We start from the raw sequence: 23097 nt of genomic DNA on the forward strand, positions 1-23097 counted from the left end.
GCCAGTCACATACAAATAATAAACAGGGCAATAATCCAACATATATTGTAAAAATATTAAATAAATATAGATTGCATTATTTTGAACTTTATATGGTTTCTCCACTTTCCACGACATAACGTCAGCATGGGATTCCACGTGAGACGCCTTGGCTGTTTACATAAAGAGACTAGCGGAGCCATTCACCAATGAGCGCGGGTTGACGTCACTCAGTGGTGTTTTCCATGGGAACCCTTGTGCGCTAGCCAATAGGAAGTAGAAGGGGAGGGGCCAGAATTCAGGTCAGAGCGCGAGCCACTCCTGCTTCAGGGAATCGGGAACGGTGAAGGATTGTAAATACACTATGCGTGTCTCACTCTGACAAATGTAACCCGGGAAAACATTGATACCAACAAATTCCTGGGATAAAACGTGGATAAAGCGTGCTATTGCAGGTTTGTGGCTTTATACTACTTCTTTTGTTAACATAGACATTCAAAAAGTGTTGCATAACCGGTCGGGTACTGCGCATGCGCGGGTACTTTAAATCGTTTTGTTTTGTGTAGTCTTCTTATATTTTTGAGGTGTACTAATTATAATACAATATATACAATATTATACGCGTTTTCCGTATTCCTTCGTGTATGCCATTTAAGAACAGCTGTAAAACCGAATCGGTATCGGTGGTGGCACGACTTTTACATAACTGTGTCAGTGTACCGTGCAGTGCATTGCAGGTCAACGTGTTTTTAGTCCACGTAAATTGCAGTCTATATATCGTAAGATAATTAATACATGCAAAAAAAAAAAAAAAAACTAATATTTTTTTTCTTTCTTTTACATTCCCACGGTAAAAAATACAAATAAAATGTTATAAAACCCATCATGTCTTTCACAATATATTTTATTACTTTTATGAGCAATACAGACTCTGAACAAACGCATGAAGAATGATGAATAAAGCCAGTGAGAGCCAGCTGTAGGCTATATTATAAGAACTAAAGAGTTTTTGGAACTGCCCTTCATTAATTAATACAGTCACGTGTGTGTGTGTGTATCACCCTGTCATTAACTAATGTTAATTAAAAAATTTAAAACGCTCATTATAAAAGTGGGGTATTCAAGCCATAAATTGCATTTTAATGTATTTTGAATTAATTCGTTTATTCAGACAGAAAAGTGAACATTATGTTATTGACTCTCATGCCGATGGAAGTTTATTTCAGTTTTATTAGCCAAAGATAACAATATGAGATGAATTAATGGCTTCCATAATCAATAAATATAATTATTAATTAATTTACCTTATCTTACCATATGTCTTTTTCTCAGCTACAACAATATAATGGGATCAGGGGAGCTTTGACCTGTAAAGCTTGACCATGTCCATGTCAGGTGAGGCCGAGCCGAAGCACTACATGTACAGGGGCGCGTCTGAGGAGGGCGAGCCGGAGTCCCCGTGTGTTTCCATGTCTCACATACACCGCATGGGTGAAGCCTCTGCCGGTAGTGACAGCAGTCATGACCCACACACCTCTCCCAGACCTCAAACACAGATGCATGATGACATGGAGATAGGTGGAAATGGCTCCAGTGGAAGTGGCACAGAATCTCACAGTAACGAGTCGCAAAGTAATGAATCCCACGGTCATGAGTCTGTGGGGAGTTCCAGTGGAAATGGAAAAGATTATGGCACCATGGCATCATCTGGGAGTAACAAAAGGTGAGATTCGTTCAGTCTTAAAGTCTTAAAGGTGCTGTAAAATGAAATCGACACCCAAACAAACACACCCCTCTCTTCATTGACCCCCCCCCCCCCCCCACACACACACACACACACACACACACACACACACACCACACCACCCCCCACCCCCCAGCTCACACAAGTGTGGATGAATCGGCTGTGATGCAACAACCACAGCATGTCTTGATAATAATGCCCTGACCTCTTTTCAGAAATTCTCCAGTCGTTTTGTGTGTCTCACTTAAATTTGTTGTTCTCTTCACCTCTTATTTTTCTTCTATAGCTCAAACTCTCAAAGTCTTTCCCCTCCCAGTAGCAACAATGCTTTCAGCCTGGTCAGTTCAGAGCAAGACAACCCATCAACCAGCGGCTGCAGGTAACACCACCACAGTCATTAAATAGCTATACGAGACAACCACTTAAGTCGATCAGCTCCTCTTTTTGACTGGTGAGGGAGTCTTACAGTAATTCCTGTTTTACAAACATGCAGTGACCCCTCTAAGTATCACAGTATGTACAGAGGGATTAATAACTGTGTCATTTTGCATGTGTGTTGTCTCTGCAGTAGTGAAGAATCAGCAAAGGCTAAGACTCAGAAGGAGCTTTTTAAGTCCCTAAAAGAGCTGAAATATCACCTCCCTCCCGACAAGCGCAGCAAGGGCCGGGCGAGCACACTTCACACTCTCAGATACGCCCTGCGCTGCATCAAACAAGTCAAAGGTCAGACAACCACAAACAAATTCATTTCTGCAGTTTTTATGTGTTTGTGAATGCATATGTGTGTAAGCTTGGCATGTTTTTCTTTGTTTTTGCAGCCAATGAAGAGTACTATCAGATGCTTATGATCAATGACAGTCAGCCCTCCGGTCTGGACGTACCCTCATACACCATTGAAGAAATCAACAGTATTACCTCAGAATATACACTCAAAAATGCTGTGAGTTGCACACACAAACACACACACCTTTAAATGGTTCTTACTTATGTGCTCAGAAACTCTCTGCAAGCATATCTTTGAGGAAAGCTCATTGTGCCAATGTCAAATTCAGTTAAAACACAATAAACATCTTTACATAGTCCTAGACTACATATGATGGACTGCATATGCAGAACCCAGATCCCAGGTTAATATATAGCTGCGTTTTTATTACAGATTTGCGCATCTAAGTATCGATACAAAACTATTGCGAAATGACGGTGTTTCCATTAACTGTTGTTATGCGACTAAAACATAAATTACTCTCGCGATAAGTAATTAAAAAAATCATGGCAGCGGGTGTTATTAGGTTTATGGATATCCCAGCCATTATTTTTCTTTAAAAATAACTAAATTATATTATATTTCTTTGTTGTTTAGAATCCAGTATTTCCCGTCATTTCCCGTCTTTTATGAGTTTAATAAAGAACTCTTTCTCGTCTTCTGTCCAAACATACCGCGTCATCTTTAAAGAATGATCGACTTTTACATACGCCGGTAACCTTTAAATGCAATTGCATTTTTGCTAAATATTTCTCTTTTCGAATTGCTTGAAAAACCACCTCATGCGAGCGTAAAAACTTTTTTGCAATATTTGGGAGTTTTTTGCAAATTTACATGTTTCCATTGGGTGTATTTTCGATTCGCAATTTCAATTTGCGCAATTTGAAGGGTAATGGAAACGCGGCTCATAACATACAACAGTGTTATTACTCTAAAATAAGACTTGTGGGAAGTATTGTATTATTTCTATACAATAATTTTGATAAAAAATGTGGAGGACGATGACATCATGGTTTTCTCCAGAGCAGCTATGTACATAAATTAACTAAATTAATAACTTTTTACAACAAAAATGAAACATCACTGAACTTACTTAAGCTAGACTGTGACGCTATTTTCTTCTGGAAACAAACTTTGTTGCATTATTTTCCTGTTATCTCTGTAAAGCTGCTTTGAAACAAGCTGTATTTTAAAAAGCGCTATATAAATAAATGTGACTTGACTCATTATGTGACAGAAGCACATAAACGCAGTGTCTGAAACTGTTTTGGTGTTTTTGTGCGTGAAGGATATTTTTGCAGTTGCGGTGTCCCTGATCACGGGGAAGATTGTGTACATTTCGGAACAGGCTGCAGGAATCTTGAACTGCAGAAAGGATGAGTTCAACGACAGAAAGTTTGTGGAGTTTCTGGCTCCTCGTGACGTCAGTGTGTTCTACAGTTTTACAACACCATACAGGCTTCCATCTTGGAGCATGTGCACCGGAACAGGTCAGTCTACCAATCAATTAACTGATTTAAACTACTGTAGTGCTGTCAGTCGGTTAAAAAAAACGAATTATTCTGTAATTAATAGCAATTGATTGCACCTAACATAAAAAAAATTCATATATTTTTATATTGTAATACAAAATTTCACATTGAATCTCCAAATCAGTGTCAGTGAATAAATGCATAGATTCACATTTAATGTTTGTGTGTCTTAATAGAGTATTTGTTATGCATGCCAGAGGTTTTGAGTTCTAATCTACCCTTATATACTTCATTTATTTTTTTGTCATTAAAGCCATAGAAGTTCATCAGGGATTGTAAATCAAGAGCAGGGACACCTTTGTGTGCATTTTGTTTTATGATTTTACCGAAAAAAATTGTGTCTCTGCAATAGCAATAGCGTTAGATTGAAGCGTTAGTCCGTGTGAAGACTGATAACAGCAGCAACGAACACTCGGACAGATATACACTCTATGTAACACAGGCAAATGAAATGAATACTTTGCTAGTCAACTGAAGATGTTTCTTTTGTATTAGGATCTATATCTGTGGTGTGACGTTTCAAAAAGTGGTGGGGACAATGTCGACAATGGCAAAAAGTGGTGGGAAATGTCCCACCTACAAATTACGCCTATGTAACTACTGCTACTGATATCTCAAAAAAAAATCTCAGTTTCTGGGGATGAAATGAGTACTTATAGCCATTCAGCATTACTGTATACATTGAAAGCCATCATTTTTAATATTTAATTGGCTTTAAATAATATTAAAAAAAATTATTTAAGTGAACTTAAAACCGTCTTTACATAAACTGATTATAATAAATGGCACATTTAGCTGTGCCTAATATAGCAGGGCTCAACGCTAAGGATTTTTTTCTACTGGCCTGGGGTCCGTTCTTCCTACATGGATTACTCAATAAGCTGGATTTCATTGTTGACGATTGTTTACATGATAAAGGATTGTTAGGTTTTTCAAAGCTCATCCTGGAGTTGCTGTCATAGCAGCAGGTCCGTAAGCTCAAACCTGCTCAGAAGCAGCTTATTTCATGTAAACAGGATTAGATTGCATCTTTTTAAGTGGAGGTGATACTTAAAGTCTGTCCCAGCCACTGCTTTTTTCATACAAGAGTACCCTATTTAACCAGGGACAATAATAATGATTTAAAAATAAATTTGCAAATAATATCATAATGTAACAATTTAATCCAGATATTTTAATCAAATCCACAAATTCGTTTGAAGAACCATATTAGCCATAGATCAGTTATCACGATTAGAAGATATGGCATCTGTCAAAAGCAACACGCAAACCCAAGAATATTACTGAACTGGAGGCCATTGCTCATGAGAATTGAGCTAAGACTCTTCAGAAACGCTGCCAGAAGCTGGTGTCTGGTTATACATCTCGTTCGCAGCAGGACATATCAGCAAAAGGCTGTTCTACTTAGTACTAAAGATGTTTGCCATGAAGGGGTTAAATAATTTTGAGACTGCAGAAGTCATTAAAAGTTGCATTTTCAGTTTAATTTGGGGAAACCACTTGAAACATTTGTTGTGTTGAGCTATTTGAATTACTTTTGTTTGATTTGTTCATTGAAAACAGCTTAAAGTCTAAATTTTGCAGTGGGGGTTGATATAAATCCTATTTAAATCCAAACTTTTTGTCCGGGCAGTATATACAGTATATATGGGATAACATGGCAGCAAAATTAACAGTAATTCCAGTGAAAGTATTGAATCCAACTAATCTAAAATTCTTATTATTGGATTGGTGCAACACTTATTTGAGGTCAAGTATGTAAAAAAAAAAAAGAAGCTATCTTGTTTTGTTCTTCAAATAGTTCTCTCTAAACACAAGATCAAGGTTCCTCTTTGCCTGCCCAGTAGACAACCGTGGCCATCCACTTTTAAATTGAGCCTGGTTCTGGATGTTTTCCCCATTCATTTTTCCCCCCAATTCGGCTCAATCTTGAGCCAAACCAACCAGCTCTGGTTTGGAAGAATCACACCTTTACAACATTTGGTTTGAGGTCAAATAAGTTTTTATAAATAGAAGTAGTAAAAAATAGAATAGTTATTTATCAAATAACAAAACTGTTTACATGTTGTACTCCATGCTTACAAAACCTGGCTTTAGTATATGGTTGTGTCTGTGAGGGAGATTTCCTCATTTATTTACTCTCTTTATCTCTCTCCATTTCTTTCACATTCATTCTGATCACATTCATCTCTTTCACACTGTTTTCCAGAGTCGTCATCCACTGAGTTCACGCAGGAGAAATTCTTTTTCTGTCGCATCAGGTCAGAGAAATTTATGATAAGTGTTTATAAATATTAGTGCAAAAGTAATGTTTAACACTGTCATTATTTTACAGATGTATTACATACATATATAGTGTGATAGGTTTGAAATATATTCTGACATTCTCTGGCTATCTGATGCATATTGCACACTACACTGTGGCTGGTAAGAGCCGGACAATAATATTTAGATATTATTGGCTGGCTAGTATGTTACTTAAGAGTTGGGTTGTGCAGGTTTTTATTAGTGCACCAGGAAACAAAGTTCTATTTTCAAGGTACTGCTACATTAAGAGCTTTAAAAGAAGATATCACGGAACATCATGATGTTTGTAAAATTTGGCCCTTCACTTCTTTAAAAAATATTTAAGAGGCACTTAGTAGCAAGTAAACTAGATATCCCTGAGCCTCTAAACCTGCACTTTACCTGTCAATCAAATGGTTGTTTCCTATCTAAGGGCCAGATTTACTAAAAGGCAAATTAGCGTAAGACCAAAATCCCAAAGAAGCGCAGATGGGAGTGTCAAGTTCTACTGACAATGTGCAAAATGAAAGAACACAGCAGCTGCCTTGCTCAAGGGCACCTCAGTCATTTCCTGCCGGTATTGAGAATCAAACCCGCATCTTCGGTCTGACTCTCTAACCATTAGGGCATGACTGCCCCAACATATTATATGCCCCTATATTACTGCAAATAATGTACGACCACGAACGATTGTCATTCAATGTACTGCTTTAATAGAAAGCCAGTTAATATAATTTTTCTTTTAATACAAAGTATTTTTCGAATGGGAGTGGGAACATGTGTATGTAGCCATGCGCACTTTAATGCTGAGGAGGAGTCTAGCATACAAGCCTCAGAAGGACTGGATTAGGAAGGACACTTGCCTCACTAGGATAGAGCTTTCCATTTGAGAACCACCCACAATTTACCAAAATCAGCACAAATTAACGCAGATTTGCAAACAAGCAGAGCCGATGATAATCAGGTGCGGGCATTAGCAATAGCAATAGCAATAGCAAACGACATGTTCGGATAATGTCTTCCCCTGGTGTTCCAAATAAATGAACACGAGTGGAGAAAGCTCTCTCCCTTCTACACATGCTCTCTGTTCTCTGCCGAGTCTCCTCCTACAGCAACTATCACAGCTTTTAAAGTGTATTTTTTTGGCATTAAACCGTGGCACAAATACCAGTAAACTGACTACCGCAAAGTCGCAAACCTAGTAAATCACGTTTAATTACTCTCCTCCCAAAAATGTGCATCTGAAAGGGAAACTCCTAAAAATGCATATGCATAAGGTCAGCTGGCAAAAACAACCGTCCACGCCTTCTCAGCGCTAATGTTTCACTGTGTTTCTTATAGTAAATCCTAAAAGTAGTTGTTGTTTTTTTAAAAGCAAAAAGAGGGTTTGTGTTGGCGCAAGTTGTTAGTAAAATCTGGCCCTGTGTATTAAGATGTGAAGTAGAGCAGTGTTATTATGCTGTTTGTCAAAAGTCTAGTGACGCAAGACTTGGTTTAAAATTATCTTTAAAATGTGTTTGTGTTTTGCTGCATTCATGACATAATTACCGTAGTTTCGAGAAGACAACATATGACATTGAATCCTGAGTTGTTTACATCCTCGGACCGGTAATTATGTGTTTCTATGGCACCTCTATCAATGCCTCCATTCTGAATCTGCAGGGGTCAGGTGGTACAAGTTACAAGCTCTATGAGGACGTGAATGCTTTTTACAAGTTGAAAGCATGTAATTGCGGCATGGCCTGAGTGCACCTGTTTTTTTGTGTGTAGTGGTGGTAAAGAGAAGGAAGGAGATCTGCAGTACTATCCCTTCAGGATGACTCCATATTTGATGAAGGTTCAAGACTCTGAGTTCTCTGAGGAACATTTCTGCTGCCTCATACTGGCTGAGAGAGTTCACTCTGGATACGAAGGTAATCGCACTCAATGTTGCCCTTGCCCTCATGTGGTTACGTTTCAAGCTCTGTTTGGTGAATTAACGAAGATCAAATCCAATATAATGATAATAATATAAGTTGTCTTTTGATGTGTTTTTCTAATATGCAGCACCAAGAATTCCACCTGATAAGAGAATCTTCACCACGACACACACACCTAGCTGTGTGTTTCAGGATGTCGATGAAAGGTTTGAGTCTATATTAACTATGATACTAGGCTGTGGTTAGTTTGTTGTCTCTTCGTTTTATCACCTGCAAATACTGTATCATGTGTAAGATAGATTCAATTGCAACAATACGGCAGCGATTTGTCATTATATATTTACATTTTTCCTCTGGTTAAAACAAGTTTTGGACACACTTCATGGCCTTGTGGTTGGCAACTTTGCCAAATGGCATAATGGTGCATTTTTAAATCTCAAAACTAAAGAGATTTAATAGGAGGCAATTGCCTCAGTTCCAGCTAAACCTCTGTTGGGGAAAGGAGGTTGAGACAGTGGAACAGTATAGCTATTTGGGTACTATTTCAGATAACTGTTTTCTCCAAATATCAAATTTCATCAAAGACTGATGTAGCTTATGTTATTTAATGTGGATAAAGCACTGATGTGTATGTTTAAAAAAATCTTATAAGGAATGGATTTAATTTTTATTTTCCTTGCTATGTTGGTTTCCTGCCATAAATGTTAAGGATAAGGATTGTAAATCAGGGTAGAAGAAAAGCACAAAGCATACCTAATATCTGCTTGCATTGCAGGGCGGTGCCTCTGTTAGGATATCTGCCTCAGGACCTGATTGGGACACCTCTTCTGTTACACCTGCATCCCAGTGACAGACCTAGAATGCTGGCAGTGCACCGGAAATGTAAGGATACAAAGACAAAACACAATTAAGATGTTTATTTTGTTCAAATGTTCTCCTCCTGGTCTTCCACCTGACTGGCGAATTCTCCTTTGAGCTGCATTCATCATACCATTTTTGTCATGCTTTGCTCTACAAATTCATTTTATTTGCTTTTAGAGGTAAAGTTACGTTGAGTATCATTATGTACTACCTAACTATAACTGGAATTATGCTCCCCACAGCCAATCATATTCATAATCATGTAGTGACTAATTTGTGATTTCCATTTCACTTCATTTATACGCAGTTACAGTGAATTCAATAGTGCTCCAATGATGAGATGGTATGGTTCGATGGTTTTGTTTATTCACAAAAAAAAGAATCAGTAAAAAAAAAAAAAAAATCAGTACAATGACAGTTATCCAACAAAAACAAACTTATTGTGAACAACGATTGAAAGCCTTACATCTGCTGGCTTCTTCCACAGTTCCACAACTCCAATTATGTCATTTACTAGGGAGGCGATATTTAAACAAATATTCATATGCATAACATTCTTTAGACAGCAGGTGTCACTATATTGACATTAACAAATTAAATTGAATGGTTCATACACACAGTATTGTCCTTGCTTTCCTAATTGTCTCTCTCTCTCTCTCTCTCTCTCTCTCTCTCTCTCTCTCTCTCTCTCTCTCTCTCTCTCTCTCTCTCTCTCTCTCTCTCTCCTGCAGTTCTGCAGTATGTTGGGCAACCATTTGATCACTCTTCTATCCGATTCTGTGTGAGAAATGGAGAATATGTTACTCTAGACACGAGCTGGTGTAGCTTTGTGAACCCGTGGAGCCGCAAGGTGTCCTTTGTTATCGGACGGCACAAAGTTCGCATGTGAGTTTTCACCAGTGCTTATGTATACAAGAAAGGTATTTTACTCTAGATAAAGGTAGCTATAACATCCTTTTTGATATATACTTTGTGTGCAGGGGTCCAATGAATGAGGATGTGTTTTCAGCTCCTACTTTAACCGAGGACAAAACCATTGATTCAGATATACAGGAAATCACTGAACAGATTCACAGACTGCTTCTTCAGGTGAAAACTTTCATTCACACACACACACACACACACACACACACACACACACACACACACACACACACACACACACACACACACACACACACACACACACACACACACACACTCATAAACACATTACATGCACTCTCTCTCTTTCATGCACTAGTAGCACACTGCATGGCGAGGATGCCATGCATAAGCATTTGTATGGAGGTTGTAAAATTATTGTATGATGGAAAAAAAGACACTAATGTTATTTTGGACTAACTAAGCCCTCTCTTCGATACTTTTCTCTTCCTTGGCAATTTGATTTCTGTCATTTTTGGCAGTTCACATTTGATGGGCTACAGCAAGTCAGGTTTGGCCTCACATTCTCCAAAAACACTTTTTGGTATAATGTGGAACTCATAGTTGACGTTACAATAACGAGTTTGCAGAAGCAGAAAACACAACACTTCCACCACATGCTTCACACTTCCAAACATGACAAGTGTGGCCAAGCAAATCCACTTTGACTTATCTGTCCTGATCTGGTTTCTAATGTCGGTGCTGAATAGCAAACTTCAGTCTTGCCTTGATATTGTTTTTTGAGAACCGAGACAGATCTTGCATGTAGATCAGGTTTTTGTCTCTTTCTATTGGTGGACTGGTACACATGCACTTTGATTGTAGACAGAATTAGTTGCTAGTTACATTTTAAAGTCTAAAATGAAATACACTGTGTAAATCTGTCTCATAGCCGGTCCACAGTATGGGGTCCAGTGGTTATGGCAGTCATGGCAGCAACGGTTCCCATGAGCACCTGCTGAGCATAGCGTCCTCTAGTGACAGCAATGGAAATGGAAATGCAGCAAACGTTGGGAATGGGAGCAATGAAAAGAGCAGAAAGGAAGAGCGGACCAAAAGCAAACCGGTAATTCTCTTTCACAACATACTCATCCAGAACTCCCACTCATTTAATGAAGAATTTCCAAAATAGCTGATATTTCTGTAAGAAGAAACTGTTTTATGGTCATTTTTCACTTGTTACAGTGGTTTTATCATAATTAAGGGGTGTTATTAGGAACTTGAAATGGAGTGCTAAAACCCTCTTAAAAAAAGACAAAATTATTGAAATGTAATAGTGATAATTTTTTCTTCCCTGAATACTCTTTTCTTTTGCACTGACTTTTAATGTATTTTTTGTTCAGTACAAGTGTTCACTCCTCACCACATCATCTAAAAATGTTTTTCAGAGGTCATTTCAGGAGATTTGTAAAGGGGTTCATATGTTGAAGGCTCAGGAGCAGCAAGGCTCCTCTTCCAAATCAGAACAGAAAAAGACCTTGGACAGTGAGTATGTGTGTGTGTGTGTGTGTGTGTGTGTGTGTGTGTGTGTGTGTGTGTGTGTGTGTGTGTGTGTGTGTGTGTGTGTGTGTGTGTGTGTGTGTGCGTGTGCGTGTGCGTGTGCGTGTGCGTGTGCGTGTGTGCGTGTGTGCGTGCGTGTGCGTGCACAGTACAGCAGGGGTTCCTAACCTTTTTGAACCCTTGTGAACTGAATTGTTTACTTCAAAAGGGATTTACATTAACCACTGTGCTTAAAAAATCCTGACTTGCTTTGGACTTCTTTCTATGAATTGGACTTCTTAAAGTTTATTTGCTCAAGAATATTTTTCCTTTTCATTTTGAGATTTTTCTTTTATACTCTGAGTATATATTTTTTATATAGAGAATTTGTTCGGTGACACTTTAAATAGGACCACCATTAAAGGACTAGCAAGACTTAGCTAGGTAATAAATTGCTTTTTTAAACTTGCAATGTAATTTGTGGCCCTTTGTATTTTATGTGGATTAAATGTTGCCCTCTTGGCCTCTGAACTTGAGGTCCCCTGCCCTAGAGTTACACTTATTTTACAGTATTACAAGGTCTAAATGTTCATGTGATTGTGTGTTTGAGTATGTACTGTGTCTCTTTAGCAGGGCTTAGGTCTCCTGTTGTAAAGCAGAAAGACTCTGCACTGCTGGTCAGAGATGGACCTGCCACAATGGAGGAACTCAAGGACCACACAATGTACTCGTACCAGCAAATCAGCTGTCTGGACAGTGTCATCAGGTGTGTGTGTGTGTGTGTGTGTGTGTGTGTGGGGACATGTGATTTATACAGCTTAACGAGTACACGCTCATTGATTTATATCGTCTGAAAGAGAAGGCATTTTTTTTAATATGGAGGCAATAGTGAATTGTGTATCTTACAGATATTTGGAGACCTGTAACATCCCAAACTCTGTAAAACGAAAGTACCAGTTCTCCTCGAACACCACCTCCTCAAACTCAGACGAGGACAAGAAAGCCTCTGATGCCACTCTTCAGCAAACTGATGGTATAGTCTCATATGTTGTCATTGTTTTTAAACTGTTTTTATAAATATCAAACAAAGATACTTCTTTCGAATCTTATTAAAAAAAACATTTTATTTGGTTTTAGATTCTCTATGTATAGAGGTGGCATCATCTATGTCTATAAAGACCAATGAAAAGCCTCGCTCATGTCCTGCCCCAGGTCGTGTTGTGGAAGGGCATTTATCTCCTTTGGACCTGCCCAGCAAAGCAGACAGTGTGGTGTCTCAGTGTTCCTACAGCAGCACAATCGTACATGTGGGGGACAAGAAAACACAGCCAGAGTCAGGTACCAACACATCACACACATGATCACACTATAATACATATTTACATCATTTATTTATTTTATTTAAGGGAATAGTTCACCTAAAAATGAAAATTTCCTTTTACTCAACCTCAAAATGTATGTGACTTTCTTCCCTAAGGTTTTTGAGGAAACCATTTCAAGATATTTCTCCACAAGTGAACAGGGCTCATTTTAGTCCATTTTTGATGGTCCAAAATCCATATTAAGGCAGCTTCCAAGTAATCCACATGACCCCAGCTGACAAATAAGGGGTAAAACAGTCCAAATCAACTATGTCAGACGATTTTAAAGTTGGAGAAAAAGAAGAGATGGAGTTTTTCGCCCAACACTACCTCTTTGAACACGGACAAAGAACTTCAAAATGTGTTTTACAGTGTGAAGGAGCTTGACATGTAGTCTTTGCACATTTTCCTTGTAAACAATGGGGTGATTCTTGCCGCCTACATCACACATTACGTTCTCAACATGCATACAATTACGCGAGAGGTCTTGGACGTAAACGTAGATGTGCATCACAGAGCTGAACCGAGGCAAACATTTGTAACTAAATAGTATAAAAATGTTTTAAAAAAAGATCGTTTCACCAGAGAGGACCCTAATTTGAAAGCTGGGGTCGTGTGGATTACTTTACAGCTGCCTAAATATGGATTTTGGACTGTCAAAAATGGACTACGGTGAGCTTCGTTCACTTGCATGCAATAGAGAAAAATCCAGGAACGTTTTCCTCAAAAAACGTAATTTCTCTTCGGCTGAAGAAAAAAAGTTATATACATCTTCGATGGCCTTGGGGTGAGTAAAGAATCAGAACATTTTTGGGTGAACTTTTTCTTTAAGTGGGATATTGTAGATTTATTGATGCAGCAACAGGATTCTTCCACAAGCTCAGCTTGCAAGTATTTATTTAAATTATAAATCTCAAATCTCAGTGTAGTGACCCTCTGCAGGCATCGTCATGAACAAAATGTTAGAAATCTGCAAGTGACGACAATATGGGGAACCTCTATTGTTCTTTCCATCACAACAATGCAGGTGTTGAGAGGAAGATCAAATGATTTTGTGTTGAAATTGTCTGGACAGTGTCATCAGGTGTTATTTGACTGTAATTTGCAGAGCTCATTGAAGATGCTGCAGAAAGCCCAGCACCTTCTGCACCTGTTAGTGTGGTTTCCCCACCCACAGTGGAGCAGGAAGCCTATAAGAAGCTGGGACTCACAAAACACGTACTGGCGGCACACACGCAGAAGGAAGAGCAAGCATTTCTCAGTCGCTGCAGGGAACTCCGGAATGGTCAAGCCCTCCAGAAGGATTGCCCAGCAAGCACACAAAGAAACCGAGGACAGGCTGCCGAGGGTATGTAAACATTAAAACATATCTGGAACTTCTGATAGCAAACAGCTCCAAATTATCCTGAAAAGAGTGGATTACGTGTCCACAAAAATATTAAGCAGCACAACTATTTTCAGCATTGATAATAATCAATAAGCAAGGTTTCTTAAGGTCATGTGACACTAAAGAATACTAAAGACACTAAAGATTAATGGCATCATCACAGAAAAAAAAATGTCAACACTTTATTTTGATGGTCCCTTTTGACTAAATGTAACTTTGCAACTACATGTCAACTAACTCTCTTTAGAGTATTAGTAGACTAGTAGACATTCAACTGACTATAAGTAACTACTTGTCAACTTATTCTAACCCTACCAATCTAGTAATACAAGATTATTAAGAACTAACAATCTAATGAAAGTTAGTAGACATAAAGGTGCAATATTACCTATAGTTAACAGAATGTGTTAAAGGGACCATCAAAATACAGTGAAACCCCAAAAATTATATATATATATATATATATATATATAGTTTTTGTGGTTGGTGGTTGGTTAGTTTACATTACACCAATTTTCCACTCTTTCTTGGTCTCTTTCTCTGCCTCTTCGGCGGCTTCAGGTGCTCATGGATCCAAAGCAGGACCGGGTGCCCCTGTTACAACTCCCAAGAAAAGTTGGCGCACCAAAAAGTCAAAGAAACCACGCAAAAAACATCCCGATTCCTCAGATAATGCTGCATCTCAGCACAGACCTCTCCCACCCTTGCAGGGTTTAAACCAGACATCTTGGTCCCCTTCCGAAACATCCCAGTCTGGGCTTTCAGTCCCATTCCCCACGGTGGTCCCAGGGTACCCTCTTTACCCTGTAGTTCCCCCTGTTGCCCCGCCCCAAACCCCTACAGGAGTAGCAGAGTCCCAGAGCACTCAGGCCACGCCTTCTGCGGCTGCTTATCCTACCCCATTGGTCACACCAGTTGTAGCAATTGTTTTGCCCAGTTTTATGTTGCCACAGATGGGCACAGCAGCTCCCTCTCCATTCTATGCTGACACCCAGCAAGCCTACAGTTCTCTCCTTCAAACCCAGAAAGCCTACAATGGCCAGCAGCCCCAGCAAGCCTACCAGCAACCCTTGCAGTCTCAAGTCTACACCGGCCAACAAGCATTTCAGCCACAACAAGCCTATACCAACCTTCATAACACGCAAGGCTACAATAATCACCAGTGTTTTCAGTCCCACACCTCCTTTACTTCCCAGAAGCCAGCGTTTACACCCCAGACACATTTCCAGTATGGAATGACATCTGAGCCCAAACCCTGCGTCGTTGCGTCTACAGAGTGTCCTTCTCCTTTGCCACCTCCTCACTCCCCTCCACTGTTTGAGTCTCGCTGTAGTTCTCCATTACAGCTGGACCTGCTTCAGTTGGAGGACAAGCAGGACTCTCACATCCAGGGTAATGGCAGTTCAGGACAGGACAAAATCAACACATCCATCAATAGCACTTCTTCTGCAATGGATGACTTACAGCAGGTAAAGGGGCTACAAACTAATGAACTATTTACAACACACACACCTTGCTAATCATGAACTTTATGAATCATATAATGATTCATATTTAAATACTGTATATTCTGTTTTTGCACTATATGACTTAACTATATTTTGTTTACCTTGTACTTTTCTGTGCCATTGCCCGAAATAAACGAAAATATAAAAATTTGCCTGATTTTCTCTGGCTTCTTTTCCAGGCGTGTTGTTCAGGTAACAGTGGCCGCTGTGGTGACCACTCCTCATCCAGCAGCGTGTTGGAGCTGTTGTTGCAGGAAGACTCTCGTTCCGGCACAGGTTCTGCCATGTCAGCATCTACTGGCTCCATATCCAATGACTGCAACACCTCCAACAGTGGAACAGGTCTTCACATTTAACTTATGACTATTTAAAAAATACTAAGCACATGCAGGCTGTCATCATACATTACGTAAGGAATAATTAATCAGCGGACCGCTGATTTTACATAAAGTGGTAAGTCGGGACCATTAAAATCTTTTGTTGTTACCGCTCAAGACATTTTCATTTCTAAATCACTTTTATGTAGAACTATTTTCTTATACCAGTGATGAAGTATATTGCTTAGAAACAGTCAAAGCCGCCTATAGTTGCGGCAAGTTCTTGGCTGTTCAGAACAGGTAGTTTCAGTTTTATTGACCTTATTACAGTTGCACATCACTTTTCCATTAATAATTGGTGGTTGGTTAGTTAACGCCATTTGTCAGTCACCAGTCTCTATATGTGACTAGATTGCAGTTGCAATTCTAAACTACTAGCAGGAGGTAAAGCCACCTAATGTATGGCTTCACTGACCACCAGAGGGCGACATCTACTGACAGGTTGGTCAAGGTTTGACCTTAACCTAAAATAACCAATGTGCTGTGGATGTCTGTAATGCTTATTGTCAATTCACACAGGATAAACAATCTAGTAATCACCAAGATGGGTTCTAGATTTGCACACTGCCGACACAAGTAATTGACCCAACTCAAAATATATTTTATATTTTATCATAAATATCTATCATTTTTATGGTAGGTTTATTTTAACGGATAGAGACAGAATATCAAAAATCCAGAAAAAACACATTATATAAAGGTTCTAAATTGATTAGCATTTGATTGAGTGAAATAAGTATTTGATCCCCTACCAACCAGCAAGAATTCTGCCTCCCACAGATTGGTTATGTGCCCATGTGGAACACAGATAGCTCTGTCACTTTAAGAAAGTACTCCTCATGTCAGCTAGTTATATGTATAAAAGACACCTGTCCACAGAATCTGCATATTCCATTCCAACCTCTCCACCACCATGGGCAAGACCAAAGAGCTGTCAAAGGACGTCAGGGACAAGACTGTAGGCTGCACAAGGCTGGAATGGGCTACAAGACCATCAGCAAGAGGCTTGATGAGAAGGAGACAACTGTTGGTGTCATTATTCGGAAATGGAAGAAATACAAAATAATGAAACAATGAACATATAATGATTCAGAGAAGGCTTGGGAGAAAGTGCTGTGGTCAGATGAGACCAAAATCGAGCTCTTTGGCATCAACTCAACTCGTCGTGTTTGGAGGAAGAGAAATGCTGACCATGACCCCAAGAACACCATCCCTACAGTCAAGCACGAAGGTGGAAACATCATGCTCTGGGGCCGTTTCTCTGCTTAGGGTACAGGACGACTTCACCGTATTGAGGAGCCAATGGACGGGGCCATGTACCGTAAAATCTTGGACGAGAATCCCAAGATCCTTCCCCAGACAGAACACTGAAGATGGGTTGTGAATGGGTCTTCCAGCATGACAATGACCCAAAACATACCGCCCAGGCAACAAAGTGATGGCTCAAGAAGCACATTAAGACCTTAATCCTATAGAAAATCTGTGGAGGGAGCAGAAACTTTGAGTTGCCAAGCGACAGCAAAGAAACCTTAAGGATTTAGAGAGGATCTGTAAACAGGAGTGGACCAAAATCCCTCCTGAGACGTGTGCAAACCTGGTGACCAACTACAAGAACTGTCTTACATGCTTCACTTAAACATGCTTGCCAACAAGGGTTTCTCCACCAAGTACTAAGGCATGTTTTGCTTGGGGATCAAATACTTATTTTAACTCACTGCAAATCAATTTATAACCTATATATGATGTGTTTTTTCTGGATTTTTTTGGTTGATATTCTGTCTCTATCCATTAACAAAAAAATTACCATAAAAATTACTGACCCTTCATTTCTTTGTAAGTGGGCAAACTTACAAAATCAGCAGGGGATCAAATAATTATTTTCTCCACTGTAAATGTAAAAATCTAGGTTGTTTTCATGCATCATTTTACTCATTGTGACATTAATGCTTTCGAAAAACATGATTGGAGAACGTCATAAATTACAGTATTTAAAGAACTAATGGCTGGAATTTTATTAAATTTTTTTGTGTGTGTGTTGCAGGAAGCAACACAAGCAAGTATTTTGGCAGTGTGGACTCCTCAGAGAACAATCAAAAGAGCAAAGAGATAATGAAGGAACAGGAGCAGAATTTTGCCAAGTATGTTCTTCAAGAGCCTGAATGTAGACTTACAGCCGATGACGATGACTGTGTCATGATGACCTATCAAGTGCCGTCAAGGTAAGCGTCAATTCTGTCTGCTATTGGGAGAAGAGGGAATTGGTGTTGAAAGGTATTGATGACCCAGATGTTTTTAATGAAACCTAAGAGATTTATCTCTCTCTCCATTGATAGTCCATTCCACCAAAATGGTCAAACTTCCAAAGTTTCATAAAGACGTTGTAAAAGTAATCCATATGAATCAAGTGGTTTAATACAATGTACATTTACAATGTTTTATGAACTTTTTGACGCTTAAAAGTTTTGGTGGAGAGGAAAAAAACTGAGCTCATCGTAACTGAGCTGATCAATAAATGATGACAGGATTTTCATTTTGGGGTGAACTATTCCTGAAAGTGTATTTACTCATCAGAAAAGCAATGTCGTAAGAGTGTTGGTGTTATGGGACAGGGACATGGACAAGGTTCTGGAGGAAGATAGGGAGCGCTTGAGGCGTATGCAGAAGAACCAGCCCTGTTTCTCCTCAGAACAGCGTCGAGAACTGATTGATCAGCACCCCTGGATGAGGAGAGGAGGCTTACCCAATGCCATCAACATCATGGTATTTTGTTCATGCAGAATCACAATCCACTATCTTATATATTGTTATTACAATAATATTGTTATTATTATTGTATTATTCATTTTCATGTTGGTTTTAAGACTATTTTGCAGCTTACTGAGCTGAAACTAATAACAGCCAAACTAATTTCCCTGTTTAAAATTTAGCCCAACAAGGGAACAAAACATAAAAGAAAAAGAATGACAGACCATTAGGCCAAAGTATGGGCGAACGATATGACAAAAATCTTATTTCACTTAATTTGTATTATTTTATCTTTGTTATTAAAACATAAGAACAGATAAAATACAGTAAAGATATAAAGATGGTATTTTTAACAGCAGCATTCAAGTAAGATATTGATAAAGGGTTTACTACCCTTTAAAACATAACCCACTGTGTTTATTGTGCTTAAACTGTTAAAAACACACAAACTTCATATAAGACGCAAAAGAGAACTTAGGCTGTGTGACAGTCGGCTTTATGTGCACATGCTTTTGGTGTGTGCACTCAAAATACTAAAGGGTCATTCCGTGTCAACTCAACCAGGGGTCCCATTTTGTTCATATTTTTTCTGAAGAAATACAAACATAAATAGTGATAAAAGCCAAAATATGAAATGTTACACATGTATATTTACTGAGTAATCCACTATTTTGACTATTTGGAGCTAAATTAGAGGGGTGTAAAAATGACTTTAGAAAGATGGCAGCATCATTATTTTATTTTTACACAAAGGTTGGTACAGTAGGTCTGTTAGTATAATCTGTTTACTTAATAATCTTTGTATCATTATATACCAACAGTGACAGTTCAAAAAGGGCAAAAAAGCACTTCTTGTGTTTTTTTGCCACACATTTGCATGCCTGTAACTCTAGAAGTATTAAATATATCTTAATATCCTTTAAGATTCTGGTTCTTAACAAACTTTCCTTTTGGGATCTTCATTTTAAAGGCCCATGATGGTTTAATCCCAGAGATATGGACATGTCAATGTGGCTCCATGAGTAAATTGGTAAATTGTTCACATTTTCAGTGGTCAAAAACCAAATGTGGGTCACTTTGCATACAGCTGATACTTTTTTCTTTTGAAGAGGAATATCTGAAGAACAAATAATGTTGAAACTGGAAATGTATCTAATTTTCAGCTCAATTGCATAGAACGTACCTGTCTGAGTGCCATAAATATTTGTTTTCTCTCCATATCCCAGAGATATCTCCATATCTCTGGGACTTAACCATATTTGGCCCTTAAAATGAAGATACCAAAAGGAAAGTTTGTTAAGAAGCAGAATCTCTGTGTGTAAATAAAATAATGATGCTGCCATCTTTCTAGAGTAATTTTTACACCCCTCTCATTTAACTCCAAATCTCAGGTGAAAATAGTCATTTTGACCCCTCTCTACAAAATAGTGGATTACTCAGTCAATTTACACGTGACATTTAATATTTTTGCTTTCATCACTAATTATGTTTGTCTTTCTACAGAAAAACTATTAACAAGTTTCTGAAATTTTGTTGATTTGACACGGAATTACCCTTTATGTCATACCAACGTGCGAGTAAAATCAAAATGAGTCACATGAGTGTAACAGCAGTGGAGTTGGTAATAATAATAAAAAATGCTTTGTACGTCAATACTTAAAATCTCTTTATAAAGGCAGATCATGAAAACATATTGTCATAGCACACGACCCTAAGTGACTGTTTCAAGCTGCCCATACTGCTGCATTTTAAGATGATTCGTTTTGGAAGCTTGTTTCTGGCACTGAAGAAAAAAGAAAAAAGGTAATTGTGACTTTTTTTCTCACAATTCTGACTTTTTTACATCTCGAGATATAAATTTGCAATTGCGAGAAAAAAAGTCAGAATTGTGAGATAAAAAGTCACAATTATCTTTTAGATTGTTTTATTCCATGACGGAAACCAGCTTCCATAATGACCTCCGTGTAGAGTGTCTTAATAATAAATATTGTTTAGAAATCTTAATTAGTCAGAATTGACAAACTAAATCTCACCCAATATATGCACACTGAGTCTGTCAGTTGGGAGGAGTGGTAAAAGCACAATTAAACAACTCTTGCATGTGTTTGTGTAGGATTGTATGTTCTGCGAGAATGAGGTCTCCTCTCAGCCAGAAGAAGACCTGCCTGATATGGAGTTGGGGATTTTGGGAGGAGAGGTGGTAAAAGATGGAGGCGGATCTCATTCACAGGAAGAGAAGGAGCAACCTAGTGGATCATGATCTGGATCTTGACATTGTACTAATCACAGCCAGCAGAGGACAACAGGACCTTCCAGGTTCACACCTGGACACATTGAGTAAAACAGTCTGGGTTTGACGTTCAATGAATGTGTTTATTTATGTGTCCGTGTAAATACAAAAGAATGCCAGATAGCTGACTGATTTACCCAAAGATGCTGTTCAAATGTGCTGTCACATGGACCTGACTCTGAGCACGCTCTGTGGTTCTGTCGCTTTATAGCTTTCTCTAGTTCTCTGTACTGTTTATGTAGCTACAGCAATGTTTTCCTTCATGGAATGGTGCTCTGTGCACATATCAGAACATACACATATATATATATATATATATATATATGAATGAGGTGTAGACTAGAGCATCTATTCTACAGTGTTTATAAATGAAAAAGAGAAACAGACCTATTATGACCACAAGCCAATACTAATGCAATCAAAACCAGGAACTGAAACGTTTGGGGATCATTCCAGCCAAATAAGCTGCTGCCAACATCACATGACCAGTTTGTTCCACTTACTTGCCTGTCTTTTTGTCAGTACATCCACAGGAAGTATTTGTTGTGGGTGTTCAGGGATGTGCAATCATGTGAACTAATATTTTTGTAGACATGTTTTGTAGGTCTTAAAGAAATTGACCAAGAAATCGAAATGTCTACCTTTCATCGCTTCTTTTGTCGTTTGGCTATACAGATGTTCTGTTCACACTGCCGTTGTCCAACAGTGACAGACATCCTGTAAACTGCCTGAGCGTTCCTGTACCTGAAAGACTCTGTTCCTGTACCTGAAAGACTCTGCTTCTGTTGTCTGAAGTTTGGTGTACTGTGGAGTGCACTTCATGGCCAGTAGTGCTGAGGTATGAATACTGCCACTGACTCTCTACATCTCAGTTTTCTGATGAGTGAAGTATTGAAGCTGAAAAAGAGCCATAGGGTTGTGGCGACTTCTTAAACGGTTCCTGTCAGTAAACATTAGTTTATTCAAATTTTTTTGATAGTTTTTATGATCATGACATTTGGTTTGTGGCATGTTTTTCTCTGTTTTTCTCATTTCCTTAATGTAGTGAAATAAACATGTCTCATTATTCCTACCTTTTAATAAAAAGATACTTGTTCTCTGTCAGCAGTTTTAATTGTCTGGCCATTTATTGACCAATTTCTCTCAACACGAGGACTAGAGAGCTGTCGGACAGAGGCGTTGTGTGTACGTTGTGTGAACATCTAGACTAAAGAACTTGTAGTTCTATCTAGACTAATGTGAACATGCATTTACTCATCTCACTCGAAATTAATAAAAACAGTGAAATGTAAACTCAGAAGATTATGCAAACCTGCAATAATTAAATGTTAAATAATAGAAAATATAGGCCTAATAGAAATATACTTTTAATCTCACTTTATTAACCAATGTCTTTGCTGCTGACTTTCGATGATCCAATTCGACCATACTAAGCAAAAATGACTTAACATTTAAAAACAGACATTTTCAAATTCCAAAGCTTGTATACTATGTATACAATGTGTAGTCAGATAAAAAATAAGCCTATAATATGAACACAACTGCGAAATTTCACGTTTTTTTAACAGTAAGGAAAATGCCATAAACGTGAAACGTTTCTATAGGTTCTTGTCTGTAGGCTACATAGTTTTCCTCCCATAGAGCCATTTCCTCCTTTTTATAAATAAAAAGCTTAACGTCAATGCAGTAATACGATGATATTTAATTGAACATGCAACGCGCTATTGCACGTTAAGCGTTTTATAATGGTTTTCTATGGGTGTTGTTCATAATCTGATGTAATCTGTTTGCCTCATACTAATACTTTAGTATGCTTTATTAATAAGGTATAGGCCTATATTATGTACTAAATTTGGTGCTTCAATGTCACTCACATTGAGCGTCTTAAAAGGGGAAGAACGCTTGATTACGCTGCCGTTGTCTGTTTTAGCAGAATACTGCC

The 23097-nt window shown here is 38.5% G+C and overlaps 1 protein-coding gene across 3 annotated transcripts; it reads left to right on the forward strand.

Annotated features, from left to right (window-relative positions):
- The first annotated feature begins 276 nt into the window (after positions 1-276).
- LOC309506042 (period circadian protein homolog 2-like) lies at positions 277-21238 on the forward strand. 3 transcript variants are annotated; one of them, XM_082179579.1, is made up of 23 exons: positions 277-434; positions 1312-1702; positions 2010-2102; positions 2292-2446; positions 2542-2663; positions 3775-3976; positions 6228-6279; positions 8075-8217; positions 8351-8429; positions 8999-9105; positions 9816-9969; positions 10065-10173; positions 10901-11074; positions 11397-11493; positions 12121-12253; positions 12396-12520; positions 12625-12825; positions 13957-14196; positions 14797-15704; positions 15923-16085; positions 18162-18339; positions 18730-18880; positions 20979-21238. In XM_082179579.1, exons 2-23 carry the CDS (start codon positions 1362-1364, stop codon positions 21123-21125), a joined length of 4074 nt encoding a protein of 1357 aa, XP_082035705.1. In that variant the 5' UTR covers positions 277-434; positions 1312-1361; the 3' UTR covers positions 21126-21238. The 3 variants fall into 3 exon arrangements, with proteins under 3 accessions (XP_082035705.1, XP_082035704.1, XP_082035706.1); XM_082179578.1 differs by having other exon boundaries at positions 278-434; positions 12118-12253; XM_082179580.1 differs by having other exon boundaries at positions 278-434; positions 12118-12253; positions 12640-12825.
- Positions 21239-23097: the final 1859 nt, after the last annotated feature.

This window comes from Leuciscus leuciscus, assembly GCF_965113295.1.
Source record: "Leuciscus leuciscus genome assembly, chromosome: 9".
Taxonomy (NCBI): Eukaryota; Metazoa; Chordata; class Actinopteri; order Cypriniformes; family Leuciscidae; genus Leuciscus; species Leuciscus leuciscus.